The sequence below is a fragment of the Aptenodytes patagonicus genome, chromosome 1, assembly GCF_965638725.1.
Source record: "Aptenodytes patagonicus chromosome 1, bAptPat1.pri.cur, whole genome shotgun sequence".
NCBI lineage: Eukaryota > Metazoa > Chordata > Aves > Sphenisciformes > Spheniscidae > Aptenodytes > Aptenodytes patagonicus.
The window spans coordinates 212,084,001-212,098,435 of NC_134949.1; the positions used below are offsets into that span (position 1 = coordinate 212,084,001).

The 14,435-nt window shown below is 42.2% G+C and overlaps 1 protein-coding gene and 1 long non-coding RNA gene across 2 annotated transcripts; one reads left to right on the forward strand and one right to left on the reverse strand.

Annotated features, from left to right (window-relative positions):
• The first annotated feature begins 730 nt into the window (after positions 1 to 730).
• On the forward strand, positions 731 to 5,202 carry MMP7 (matrix metallopeptidase 7). The gene is made up of 6 exons (XM_076329395.1): positions 731 to 962; positions 1,494 to 1,717; positions 1,824 to 1,972; positions 3,620 to 3,745; positions 4,279 to 4,440; positions 4,996 to 5,202. The coding sequence occupies exons 1-6, from the start codon at positions 855 to 857 to the stop codon at positions 5,016 to 5,018; spliced, it is 792 nt and encodes a 263-aa protein (XP_076185510.1). The 5' UTR covers positions 731 to 854; the 3' UTR covers positions 5,019 to 5,202.
• Positions 5,203 to 11,469: 6,267 nt separating this feature from the next.
• LOC143156272 (uncharacterized) lies at positions 11,470 to 14,216 on the reverse strand. Its single transcript, XR_012994598.1, has 3 exons — positions 14,068 to 14,216; positions 11,740 to 11,853; positions 11,470 to 11,500 (listed from the first exon to the last, which is right to left on the reverse strand). It is a non-coding gene; the product is annotated as an uncharacterized LOC143156272 (long non-coding RNA).
• Positions 14,217 to 14,435: the final 219 nt, after the last annotated feature.

The window sequence follows — 14,435 nt, forward strand, 5'->3', positions numbered from 1 at the left end:
CAGTGCTTCATGGACCTCTGCGAGATTGTACTGGTACAGCCAGAGGTAGAAGATAGCTCCACGTTTGTTAGGGTAAGTTCCTCTCTTTTTTCCTGAGCGCTTTCACCCATTCTTTTAAATTATGTTTTATATCTAGTTCTCCAATGTAAAGAGACTCTCCTGAAACGCCATCTCATTTGGGAAGAAAGGGACAAAGGCTTCCCATGGCCTCCTATTTCTAGAGGGCACACTTAAAGAGCTCTCTTCTGATCTCTGTAAAAACAGCAGAAACCTCTTTAACTTCACCAAACTGGATTTCCTGCAGCATAGGATACCTCACAAGAGAATTTGAATCAGAAAAATTACCTAGACAGTGTTATGCATGCTCCCTAGGAAATGCCAGTAGTTTCAGTGAGATAGCCCTCCCACCCATCTCATCTCTGCCTCTGCATCAACTAATACAGGCAGGCTGTCTGACCAAAAGGCTGTTGCAAAATGCCTTTGTGTATAAGGAGCTTGGGGAAGCACAGTAAGAAGTGATTATATGGTAACTGTACTGATGAAGTTACAGAAAGTGAACTTCCCTATGACCCTGTGGTTTCACTACTGGAATAATATGAAAAGAGAGAGCCAAAGCTGGCTGCTAGCTATGACATGACATCAACAGGGAAGTCAAAGGAAAGATTTGTTTAACATGCCTTCATTTACTTCCTAGAATAGTGATGACATTAGATTAACACCACCAAAAAGTGAGTCACATATGTAATTGCTGCTTGGAGCTATCAGGATCTATATAAGCATTTTAGCTGTGGTCTTGGGACACAGAAGGTCAAACCCTTTCTGCTGTAGCAAGGCTCCTTGGCAAGCTGGGTACTATGCTGTACCTCCTACTTTGTGCTGCCATCCTCCTACCTGGGAGACTTGCTTTTCCAGCACAACTTAAACCAGAATCATGGAGCAACGCAGACTTTGAGAATGTAAAGGTATGTTACCAGGGGGACAATGTAACTGCATTATGAATAACCTGATTTTTGATTCAGCTTCTACTTCCTTTCCTATCTGTTTATATTATCTTCTTATCTTACATTACCACAACAGTTTTTGCAGAGGTGACATAAAAGATTTTAAACTTGCTGACTAGCTTAGACACCCTAAGTCTAACTTACAAAAGAGACCAAGTTCCACCTCATAAATAAAGGGGAGCATGTCATTCGTAAAACACCTCAAAAATATTATGTAGACTATGTTGGAAGGCTGTGGATTTGAATGCTCAGTAAATTGTGTTTACTTAAAATGATTGCTTGCTTACAGTGTTTCACTGCTATTACAATTCCTTTCATATATGCTAATCTATGAGAGAGAACTGCATTTGGTAAACTGAAATGTGAAGAAAAAATACATCTAAAACTAGCCATGGCTGCAGGATGATGAAACAATCCAACCAAATGTAAAATGCAATCACCAAAAGATCACAGATATACGTATTAATTTTTATTTTCCTTTTCTTCTTCCAGGCATATCTTGATAAATTCTTTCCACTTCTTACAAAAACACAAAGCCTAAGCTTAGAAGAGAGGATTAAAGAAATGCAGAGGTTTTTCCACCTGACTGTAACTGGAAAATTAAATGCAGAAACAGAAGAAATAATGAAACAGCCCAGATGTGGAGTCCCTGATATAGCAGGTTACAAAACATTTCCTGGAAATCCAAGATGGAAAAAGACACATTTGACTTACAAGTTAGTGATGTTTCAGGTTTTACAAGGAAAGGGGTTGCTTTGTATTTAACTATGTGGATTTCCTTCACACCCTAAATGACATTAATCTGTTTTCTTTTGCTGACAGGATTGTCAATTATACACCTGATCTACCCCAAAAGAAAGTGGATGATGCAATTAGAAGGGCTTTTATGGTATGGAGTGATGTGACTCCACTGCAGTTCCGAAGAGTATTCAAGGGACATGCAGACATTGTGATTGGATTTGCACGTCGTGGTAAGAATACCTGTCATTTTTAAAATGCAATGGTCCATATTTGACTCAAAGCATGTATTTTTATAGCCACAGCTTTAAGAAAGAACAAAGAGTTTCAAATTATTCTGAAGTCTGCATAAATTTTATCTTCTCTTTATCATGCCACCAAACTTATATGTTATGATTCAGTTTTACTCCTATGAAACCATTAGAAAATCCTTTCAGAGTTACAGCTGTGAAATGGAGGGAGAATTCAGCTCCAGAATGAGACACCTAAATTTAGATGTTCAAGGCTTTGTCTGCCTTGCCAAATAGTGCAAACTAATGGGAACAGATCTGTAGAGCAAACCAGCTGGTTCTGAAGATCCAGCCTCCATAGGCTGGATTTAGGCAGGTTCAGGCAGGTTTACTTTGGTCTAGATCTAGTCTGGTTCCCTGGACTAAAGTCTTTGTCAGCTGGGGTGCATTAGGTTTGGCCATAAAGAGTATCTTCTGGTTGATTTTCTTCTAGAAGGAATCCCATTGGTGCACTCCAAGATTGCACCAAAGCGCAAGCCAAAGCATGGTAAATGCGGATGACCAGTAGAGTCACTTCAGAAGCTCACCTGTGATCCAGACTAATACATGAATGTAGCTATACCTTTAACTTGTGCCTGGCACCTAAACTGACTCAACTTAGCCAAACTAAATGCCTACTTTAAGGTTAGCTGACTTGTTCTCTAGATCCATTGACAATATTTACTAGATCTCCATTGACTGTAAGTGAAGATCAGACACCTGGCTTACATGTAGATGACTGCATATAAACACCAAAATGTCCCAAGCTCATGCTTCACTGATGGGAAGCATGTTATGTTGCCACGAAGAGTCAACTAATGTGCCAGTCAAAGTGAGAATGGATCCTGCAAGCTGGAATGGGTTTTAATCCTTCATCACACACTAGGACTAGGTCCCTTCTGCCTGTGTTAGGCCTGCCCCAAGGTCCATCCACATGGTCCAAGGGAAAGGACACAGAATGGCATTCGAGTCCCCAAATACTCCTCAATCAAGTCAGAAGCTCACTAAGGGGTAGGGGGAAATTTTCAGAGCTGGTACAAATATACCATCCTGTCAGCTCTTGCACTCGAGACAGGAAACAGTAACATTCCACATGCACTGTGACAGGAGCAGGTAATAGACCGTACCCCAAGGCTGGGGACAAATTAACTTAGCTCTTCAGGAATGTGGTTATCTATCCCAAATCATTGTCTTCCACTAAAATCAGTACAAGTGAGAATGTCTACAACTTAATGTTGCCCAGCACTTTCCAACATTGAAAACATTCAGGTGCTTATAATGTTGTCAAGCATTAAGTATTTATTCTGAAATAATCCCTGATTGCTGCCTCAGAAACACATTTCTGACAAAGGCTCAGAAAAAATGTTCAGCTCTTTCTGACACATGCAGCAGCCTGAATTATCAAATACAAGTTTTGAACTTAAGTCATGAATTTGGAGAGTGTTTCCTAAGCCTTGCTCCTCGTTTTTACAATGTTGCTGCTATCATAGGATTATTTTTAAGGATTGCTAATGAACAAAAGTAGCACAAACAAGCAACATGCTTCAATTTGCTGAATTTAAACATTACAGCTGATGCCATCTGATGACATTTATTTCTTTTCAAATGCAGAGCATGGTGATGGATATCCTTTTGATGGAAGAGGTAACACACTAGCTCATGCGTTTGCACCTGGAGAAGGGCTGGGTGGAGATGCTCATTTTGATGATGATGAAAGGTGGTCAGAGTCCAATCGAGGTAAAACCCACATGTGTGTATGAAGGGGAAAGGCAAATATTGTACATGTTAGAAGAACACAGACATAGAAAATGCTTTCCATAACTCCTCATGCTTCAGTACTATTTCAGTACAAACATTTCTGTTCTTTTCAACTACCTTTCTAAGTACTTGTGCTTCATTATCATTAGCAGCTACATAATGCCTGTTCTGTCCATATTTTAAAGCACTTTTCACAAGCTAAACAAGGACTATGAGCCTCTGTTTTCTACATAAATTATGAAAAGGTAAAATGAATTGCTTGTAGGAATAAGATTGACTAAAAGCAGAGTTGGAAAGAGGCTTAGGGTCTCTAGATGTGTATGCAAGGGATCAGTAATGTTTTTATTAAAATATTACTGGTTACATAAGAAAGTTCAGTAATAACTGATCAAAACTCTGAGGTTTCATTCCAAGGGAATGAAAGATATAAATTCTCCTGCTACTTCAATTCTTTGTATGCTAAAAAGAAATGCCATACCTTTAACATACTTTTCTATGCTTCTGTGTTGCAGAAGTTAATTTGTTCCTTGTTGCTGCTCATGAATTTGGCCATTCTTTGGGACTTGCTCATTCAAATGTCCGTGAAGCTCTGATGTACCCTATCTACTCATATGTGAACCCAGCAACCTTCAGACTTTCAGAGGACGATAGGCGAGGAATTCAGAAATTATATGGTAAATTCATGATGAGATTTGATTTTCAAGATAAAACCTAAAGGTGTACAGGTTTCACTACTCTCCCTGATTGCAAGGGCCTTGTCATATTACCAAAAAGAAAGAAGGGGAACGAACTTGGGAAAAACACATTCTCATATACTCCATCCACTATGTTCCTTCTGTAGTGTGTCCCCACTGCAACCAAGAGGTGATGGAGCAGCAGTGCAGCGGTCTGGCACACTGTCTTCCTGCACACCTATATATTGCCAAAAAAATCCTGTGGACCTTGCTCTGCAAATGAGCTGTTTCACTGAGTGGGGCTACTGGCAGGGAAATGAGAGATACTGTGCCACTTACCAAGTCAATGGGACAGTTCAGTGAAGGCAGAAACTACTCAGCAGTAGGAGTGGAGCATAACCAGAATTGACCCCACGGGGTAAACTTTGCCAGGTTTGCTTTTCTTTAGGCATCACCTTCCTCAGGGCACACTAGAGGAACACTAGGAATAAAACATAGTTGTCTGCATTGTCCATTTCCAGTACAGTCTCTATGTTTTGTGCTTCTTTCCCACAGGGAGAAAGTCATCAAACTCTTGAAGAAAGTGCTTCAAAAAGACCAAAGAATTCACATCTGGTTGTTTTGGTGTTCCAAAACAATTTTAATCCTCTAGCTAAATAAAGTGGTAAACTCCTGGACTGCACTTTCTCTCCCTGAATTTTTGTATTGATTTATTTGCACTTTATACAATTTCACTTAACAATTAAAAAAACCCCAAACTTGTATACTCTGTTGTCTAATGTTTTTTTTCTTCTCGCATTTCACTGGGGAGTTAAATAACTCCTGCATATGCAATAGACAGACAGACAAATAACTTTCCAAATAGAGGCATAGGTACCTAAAAGGCCTATGTGCATTTACTGCTGGAGTTACAAACCCTGTTCCTGGCTTGCTTTCAGTTCTGGCCCTTCACAGTACCTACTGCTGCCTCCTCTGAATCACAGTGTGCTTCCCATATGGTTCACACATAGAGGAGAAGGTCTCCACAGTGCTTCCTTCAGCATGGGCTGGGATGCTTTCCCAAAGGGAACAGCTTTTCAATTTTGTCCCCTCCCCGGCTTGCCAGAGAAGCAGGATTAAGAAGTAGTGAACTAGGATTCCCATTGTCCACTGTGATATTCAAACACCTCTCAAGTATTTTGAAATTTAAAAAAGAAAACAAACAGGAATTCTCCTTCTCTCCTTTGGAAAACTAATCCCACATTGCCAGAAAACAGAAAACAAAACCAAGCATAGACACACGTAACCCTGGAAAAACTAGGATGACCTCCTGGTTGCTGGAGTTGGTCAGTTGTCCTGGGGGCCTGAGCTGCTCTCTGCTGCAGGGTGTGATGCCTGTCTTCCTGCCATAACTGAAGAGCTGAAATGACACAGGAAAATGCATTCATGTCTCTCAATCCCAGGAGAAAATGGCTATGCCTTCTTGGCTCCCTGAGCAAAGCATCACCTGAGAAACTTCTCCACTGGGCTCAGTCCTTGGAGAGGTTGGGAAGGATGTGATGAAAATAGCTTACTTTGCACACAGGCACTGGTCTACAAACACTGGAGCTTTTTTGCATATTTAACAGGATAAACTCTTATGGGACCAATGGTTTCTCCATTAGGAGTTTTTTATGCTCCCTGATGGGGAGAGAAGGCTTCTTCTACCTCAACACATTTGTCAAATGTGAACAAAGGTCTAGTCTCTCAAAAGCTTGACAGTATTTCCCAGCCTTTATCCAAAAGCCTTTTCCAGTTCAAGAGCTGTTGCCTGATGATGCAAGGAGTCTGAGTCCACATAAAACTGGGAAAAAGTTTTGCCCAGGCCCAGGTTTGGTGCAGGACACCTGAGAGAAGGAAGTCTGCTGATGGGCAACTTGGGACACAAGAAAGTGGTGGCATCTTTTGCAATTCAAAGGGTGGGTGGAAAGGAGGAGAAGCAATTTTCATCTACCTATACTCAGAAGACTCATGTCCTGCTCTCTCAGCCACCAGACATACATTTCCTAGGATAGCATCTAAACATTAATACACTTCCCAAGGTAGGCTAATTCCCCGTCAAGTTTCTGGGTACCAACTGATCTCTGGAGTTTGCTTCTCCTGATTCCCTGGAGCTGGAAGGGATGTGAAACAAATTGTAAGGAAGGAAGGTCAATTCCTCTCTGTCACACTGGGAAACTACCTTTTCATGCTTTCCGTCTGACCTCTTCTAATCACTCCCTTACTAGCTGACACTTTACCTTCAAGGTACTGCAGCAGAAAAAGGATCTTCACCATCCATGGGATCGCCACTGCTCTGTGATTGCCTTGGAATTGCCTCCAGCAATGGCAAGACAGCAACCCTACAGCTACCTCCTCCATAAGGAGAGGGAGCAACCAGCTGAAGAGGGGAGGAGAGAGAATTAGAGCTCCTGACCTGCCAGATGGACAGCAGTTTATTCCATAAAGAATTCCTGTTAGTCCAGTCCGTCTAACCTAATATCTGCTGCAAGAAGCAGCACCAGATGGTGGGATGGCTGAAATAAGTCACTGACTGAGACATCCAGACTGTCAAGAATATGTAAGGATAGGGTATGAAGCATGGTTCCTTCAAGTGCTTCCCCCTCAGAAAGGTTTCTCACCTGTGGTAAGACAGAAGTTTGAAAACATTCCCATCAGTTACTAGCCTTTTCTTCCACATGAAGCTCAAAGATGAAGTAGCTAGTGCTAAGTGGGTATTATTCTGAGGGCACAGGTGTCTTGAGGTACGAGAAAAACAGGAAGTCCCAGAATAGAGGGTCAGATCCCAGACTGCATTAAAGACTATGAAGAATGGGACTAGTGAGCTCCACGGCCTGTGTGGATGCTCGACCAACTTGGGTCAACCTGAGGGATCCTGGAAAGATGCAATGTTCACAGAAAGTACCCTGTTCTCTTGGCCAAAGTCCCCACAGGGAGCATAGCACAAACCAGAGACACACCATGCTCTTTATTGAGCTCAAGTCACTTGCTAGTGCTTCTTAAAGAGAAAACAGACATAGAAGACAGACATCATCAGAGGAAAGACTGTGCAGAAAGAACCATTCCTAAGGATGCATGGGACAATCCATGATGCACCATGCTGGAGGAGGCTCTGTACTGACAAATGAGGAAGGCACGAGAACAAATACTTGACTGAAAGTAGCAGATCTGTTTTCTAGTATACAATTAATCTCCATATGAACTGAGATGAATGGGCTAAAACTCCACAGCTGTATTCCTAGGAAGACTGTCCTGACAGCTGGACGCATCTGGGAGACAGCTTCCAGCAAGCACACAAGCTGACTGGCCTGCAGAGGGGCCAGCACAAGGTGGGACTGAGGCACCCTTTTGTCTTGAAGGAGGAATCTCTGAAAGGCAGCAGCACTCGGCTAGCATCTCCACAGGACATGAAATAAAGTAGGAGCCAGGATTTTTGTCCTCAGAGAGGGCAAAGGTACCACTGATGAGCTGTCAGCAGCATCTTACCTCTTGCCAAGCTCCTGTTGCACTTCCATTCACATACAGGACCTTTCCTTTGGGGAAAACAGCTGCCACTGGCACACCTCACCCTGCTTACTGGATGTGAACTATGCAATATCTGCCTCCATCTAGTGGTACAGCTCGGCAAACTGCACTGGCTTTACACACTGTTACGTGTTATGTTTACACATGCATCTTACATGTCCACAAGCCCACAGCAGTTACTACTATACATCCCACCATTAGGGGAAATAAGGGACAAGAGCAAATTTAGCAAGGGTGCTGCTGCCTCTTCCTTCTTCACTTTATTCTACTGCATTCTGTGTTTTTACATGCTCTCTCTGGTACATATCTGAGGACATCAAAGTGCATTATGTCACTTAAATAGCATCTGCTCCCTCCTCCTCTATACAGAAGAAATGGGTAATCACACAGTGATTTTTGTTTGCTTGTACTACTGTTCTTTTAAATAAAAATATACTTAAATGCAGCTTTACTGTTCCAGGTAGTACAATGAGCTGCAAATGAACTCTCAAACATAGAATCATAGAATCATAGAATCATTAAGGTTGGAAGAGACCTGTAAGATCATCGAGTCCAACCGTCAACCCAACACCACCATGCCCACTAAACCATGTCCCTAAGCACCTCATCTACTCGTCTTTTAAATACTTCCAGGGATGGTGACTCAACCATTTCCCTGGGCAGCCTGGTCCAAGGTTTAACCACTCTTTCAGTAAAGAAATTTTTCCTCACGTCCAATCTAAACCTCCCGTGGTGCAACCTGAGGCCATTTCCTCTCATCCTATCGCTAGTTCCTTGGGAGAAGAGACCACAACCCACCTCACTACAACCTCCTTTCAGGTAGCTGTAGAGAGCGATGAGGTCTCCCCTCAGCCTCCTTTTCTCCAGGCTAAACAGTCCCAGTTCCCTCAGCCGCTCCTCATAAGACTTGTTCTCCAGACCCTTCACCAGCCTCGTTGCCCTTCTCTGCACACGCTCTAACACCTCGACGTCCTTCTTGTAGTGAGGGGCCCAAAACTGAACACAGTATTCGAGGTGCGGCCTCACCAGTGCCGAGTACAGGGGCACGATCACTTCCCTACTCCTGCTGGCCACACTATTTCTGATACAGGCCAGGATGCCATTGGCCTTCTTGGCCACCTGGGCACACTGACGGCTCATGTTCAGCTGGCTGTCGACCAACACCCCCAGGTCCTTTTCCGCCAGGCAGCTTTCCAGCCACTATTCCCCAAGCCTGTAGCGCTGCATGGGGTTGTTGTGGCCAAAGTGCAGGACCCAGCACTTGGCCTTGTTGAACCTCATACAGTTGGCCTGGGCCCATCGATCCAGCCTGTCCAGGTCCCTCTGCAGAGCCTTCCTACCCTCAAGCAGATCAACACTCCCGCCCAACTTGGTGTCGTCTGCAAACTTACCGAGGGTGCACTTGATCCCCTCATCCAGATCAACGATAAAGGTATTGAACAAGACCGGCCCCAGTACTGAGCCCTGGGGAACACCGCTCGTGACCGGCTGCCAACTGGATTTAACTCCATTCACCACAACTCTCTGGGCCCGGCTGTCCAGCCAGTTTTTTACCCAGCGCACAGTACACCTGTCTAAGCCGTGAGCCGCCAGCTTCTCGAGGAGAATGCTGTGGGAGACAGTGTCAAAGGCTTTACTGAAGTCCAGGTAGACCACATCCACAGCCTTTCCCTCATCCACTAGGCGGGTCACCTGGTCATAGAAGGAGATCAGGTTGGTCAAGCAGGACCTGCCTCTCATGAACCCGTGCTGGCTGGGCCTGATCCCCTGGTTGTCCCGCACATGCCTTGTGAGCGCCCTCAAGATGAACTGCTCCATAATCTTCCCCGGCACCGAGGTCAGGCTGACAGGCCTGTAGTTCCCCGGATCCTCCTTCCGGCCCTTCTTGTAGATGGGCGTCACATTGGCAAGCCTCCAGTCGTCCGGGACCTCCCCCGTTAACCAGGACTGCTGATAAATGATGGAGAGTGGCTTGGTGAGCTCCTCTGCCAGCTCCCTCAGCACCCTTGGGTGGATCCCGTCCGGCCCCATAGACTTGTGAGCATCCAGGTGGCGTAGCAGGTCGTTGACTGCTTCCTCTTGGATTATGGGGGGGCTCGCCGTCCCTGTCTTCCAGCTCAGGGGGCTGAGTACCCTGAGGATAACTGACCTGCCTGTTAAAGACTGAGGCAAAGAAGGCATTGAGTACCTCAGCCTTTTCCTCATCCTTGGTGACAATGTTCCCCCCTGCATCCAATAAAGGATGGAGATTCTCCTTGGCTCTCTTCTTGTCATTAATATATTTGTAAAAACTTTTTTTGTTGTCTTTAACAACAGCAGCCAGATTGCATTCTAGCTGGGTTTTTGCCTTTCTCATTTCCTCTCTGCACGACCTAACGAGATCCCTGTGCTCTTCTTGAGTCGCCTGCCCCTTCTTCCACAAGCGGTAAACTCTCCTTTTTTTCCTGAGTCCCAGCAAAAGACATGTTAACATTTCTGATGGGTCCTTTGACCATCCACATATAAAGGATGAGCTTTACTCCTGTTTTAAAAAAGTCATGGTTGCTACCCTAGAGAAGCTATTATTGGGACTTACGCAGTCATTCAGGTATCCTGAGCCTACTCCATCAAACACAGAGTGATATTCTGAGAGGGCAAAGTCGATATAAATGTGATAGAATTGTGCACAAGAGGTGAACAGGACCTGTAGGAAAATACTAGTTTTAATTTACGCTACACTATTGAGTCTACTTCATCTGCTAATAAAAGTTTAAGACAAAATACACATTTGGATAATTTTAATTGTACCATTCATTAATTTTTCTTTCTTTTAAGAAGTGCTTTTAAATATAATTATCTTATATAAATTTATCTGTCCATATAGATGTATGTATAGATTAGATTTGATTAGTATAAATTGAATCAGTATCACAGGTTAGTAATTTTATTCATCTGAATAAAAGCCCAATGCTATGCTTTAGCTTTTTTTCATTATCCAGTTTTTAAATATTTATTATTTTATAAGGTTTTGAAACAGTTTGTAAATCTGAAGACATAAAAAAAATGATGAAGCTTGTTGTTTCCTGAGCCATCAGAAATACTGCAGGAAGCATCCTTGTCTCTTCTCATCTGCCTTTGCCAAATACAGCAGAAACAGCATTTTACTCAAAGCACTAGCAATTTCTACAGTTTAAATACATACCATTTCAAGGTGAGCAGGGGGGACTTGCCAATCCCCCTTTTCTAGTCTTATGTCACTGCTTTCTCCTTTCACGTTAAGCTCTTTACATAACATCCCTTCTTCTTTTTAGGTATTTTTAGATTTTTTTTTAATTACTGTGTCTGCATTGTCTCCTCTTCTCCTTGGTGATTGTAACAGCGTTTGGCTATGCTGGGGAAATGCACATTCAAACACAACCTCAGGCCTTTCTTTCAGTCTACCATTTCTCCTACCCGACAAGGGAGAATCATCTTTAATCCAGAGCTTCTCTGTGAAATGCATGGCATGGTGTCCTTGGGATTAGTTTCTTCTGGAATCCTGGAAATGGAAACATTTAATTATACAAAGAAAGCCAGGAAGAAGGTTATACAGGGCATAAAGACACTTTCATTTACCTTTTAATTTATTCATTTCCCCAATGAACAGCGTACCAAAAAGAGAAACAATAGTAAAAGAATACAAAGACAGTGCATCAGGAATGAAGTGAGATGGCCGTTTTGACATTGCAACGATGGACAAAGAGTACTAGATAAAACATCTCAAGGTAAGAAATACACCTTCATTTAGAGTTCCCAGCTCGAAAATGGTCCTCCAACACATGAAGTGACAGTCAGTCCAGCTCTAAAGTTTATATAGCAGCCTGTAACTCTTCATTTTCTGTATCTCCGTGTCTGAGATCAAAGAAATAAAAAAAAAGAGGTCATGCCATGAACCGTACATGCTCCCAGAGCTTTGTTTTGTTTTGCAGTGAGGTATTTCTGCACACAGTGTTAACAGTGACATTCAGTGGAGCTTGTCTGATTTCATCACATGAGAATCCACTCCTGGTGCTGTAATATTCATAACCCTTCACTTCCAAAAGGGCCATAATTCTTGAGGAAGTTCCTTTTATTTTATAAACTGAGTACTTAAAGTTTATATGGTTCAAATACTGTCTGAACAATTTCATGGAGAAAAAAAAATCTATTAAATGATTCCTCATGGGTCCCTACCTCATGGACTTCCTGACCTACAAATTACTATAAGCTAATATGTTTTTCTTGGGAATTACTACTGTATGTTTGTCCTATTATTATATTCTTGTCTAGGTGGTCCTTATGGGAGACCAAACACTGAGCTACACAGACATTTTTTGGATCCAGTATAGCTGTCCTTATGTTCTACTTTTTTTTTCCTTTCTACAGGATATATCCTTAAATCCAACCTGCTTTTCCAAGCTTTGCAATCTGCCCAAGTGCTCTCTCTTACACTTCTTTTACAAGGTTATTTTGCCAACCCTATCTTCATCTGGCTATTTAATAACTGTCTATCTCACTGCTTTCCGAATATTTCTCCGTTTTCTTTCTCATTTATATACAGTTCCACCTAGGGCCCTTTTTCCTTCTCAGATGAATAGTAAAAATATATATTTGCCTTTACTGGCTGCTGTTCCTAAGAGAAACAAGGGTACTGGCCTTGGCACCTTGTTGCTTGTGATGCATTCAGATCAAGAGTAAACCCTGCCATCAGGCAGCTGAGCTCCCACCCCAGCTCTGTGCAGGAACTTGGCTTCACACAAAGGCTCCTGTTGTTTCAGCTTTTAATTCTATAATGGGGCTTAATTGCTACATAATCTAGATGAGGGTCAGTGATACCTGGTATTAACAGGGGAATAAGATCTCTGGAGAATAAATTTAATTACAGCAGCAGCAGCAATTCCAGCCTTAGCAATGTATATTAAAGCTGCCACAGGTAAAAAGCTCATGGATATATGATGGGAAAGAACTGATGAGCTGCAAAAGTATGAACTATATCCTGTCACAGTACCATCCTTTTGGTTTTTCCTTGGTAGTGTTAACTGGAAATTTCATCCAATTTGAAAACGCGCTTTTTTTTTTCCTGTTTTTATAAAATTATATCTTCAACAAAACCCACCTCAAACAGGATGTTCTTAATGGTATCACAATTATGTTTTCAGTTTCAGCAATGTCAATCTGAAGTGGCTCCATTGACATCAATGGAACTATTTTGGATTTATCTATAAGAGTAAAAACATTAGAAAAGGACTAGAGAAATTACTATCTGTTTTGATTATTGTTACAGCAGGAACCACCACAAGCCAGAGAACTACAGATAATCACTGTTCATTGGAAAAGACTGAGGAAAATTATCTGGGGGTGCAAATTGTTACTGTTTTCTGTCAGCCCTAAAAATAAAGTTCACAGGCAATAAAACAAGAAGCATAGAGAAAAGCAGCAGACTGCTCAGGGATATAGGAATATATGGAAGCCCATTCACATCAGAAAAACAGAAAACACTAGAGGTCTTCAGCTTGGCCACATGAAGGGATCTGACAGAGCTGATATACTGAGTGTAGTGAGTTATTCATTACTTCTTGTAACTCAAAAAGTAAAGTACTGCCAATTAAATGTTATGGGAGATTTTAAACGAAGAAGGGTGTACTTTTTTTACACAGCAAATAACTCAGTTGTGGAATTCACTAACATAGGATATTCACTGACTGTGGAGACCCAAATTCATAAATGGATTCTGAAATGTTTAGATATATTTATGCAGCCTAACAGCTATTAAACATGAGGGCGTGGTGGCAAAGGGGGCTCACTATCTTTCTGAATACCAAAGGAAGGATCAATCTAAATTTAACCAGTTTTGCTAACATTGCAAACCTTGCTATAGGCAAAAGGAAACACCTTTCCTGCAAAGCCAGGAATTGTTAACTTTCAGAGAGTTACTATTATTGTAGATGTACTTATTATAGAAAAAAAAGGGGGGAGGGAGGAAAAGAAAGAAAAGAATACTAATACAGAAAAAGTCTCAATAATGATATAGCCAAAATGATTAGCACACTTCCTACTATTTACCCCTTTCTCTGCTGTTCTGCTCACCCTTCCCCAGCTCCTCTGCATCCTACAGTTCTCGACATCAGTCCGAGGGGAGTGTTACGGTGAGTCGCCAGTGTCCCAAGTCCTTCCCAGGAGTTGATGATGTGGGTGGTGGTTTCTCTCCTTTCACTCTAGAGCTCACCTTCTGTTGTGCTAAACAAAACAAAATTTTTAATAAACTTTCCAGTTTTCTACTCAATCCACTGAGTCCTTTCCCATTCATCAACATCCTTTTTAACTTGTAGGCCCCAGAAATGGATATATTCCAGCAGTCATTTATAATGTCAAATAAAAGGGTGAAAAAAACAGAACCCCCCCATCTACCCCTCCTGCTCCTTTCTCAGACATCCTTATATATTTACATAAGGATT

Bases quoted from the DNA above. Each gene is read 5' to 3' on its own strand.
- MMP7 (XM_076329395.1), top strand. From the start codon at position 855: ATGCTGTACCTCCTACTTTGTGCTGCCATCCTCCTACCTGGGAGACTT. The intron at 963-1,493 runs GTATGTTACCAG...TTCTTCTTCCAG, and splicing joins CAGACTTTGAGAATGTAAAG to GCATATCTTGATAAATTCTT. The intron at 1,973-3,619 runs GTAAGAATACCT...TTTCAAATGCAG, and splicing joins GATTGGATTTGCACGTCGTG to AGCATGGTGATGGATATCCT.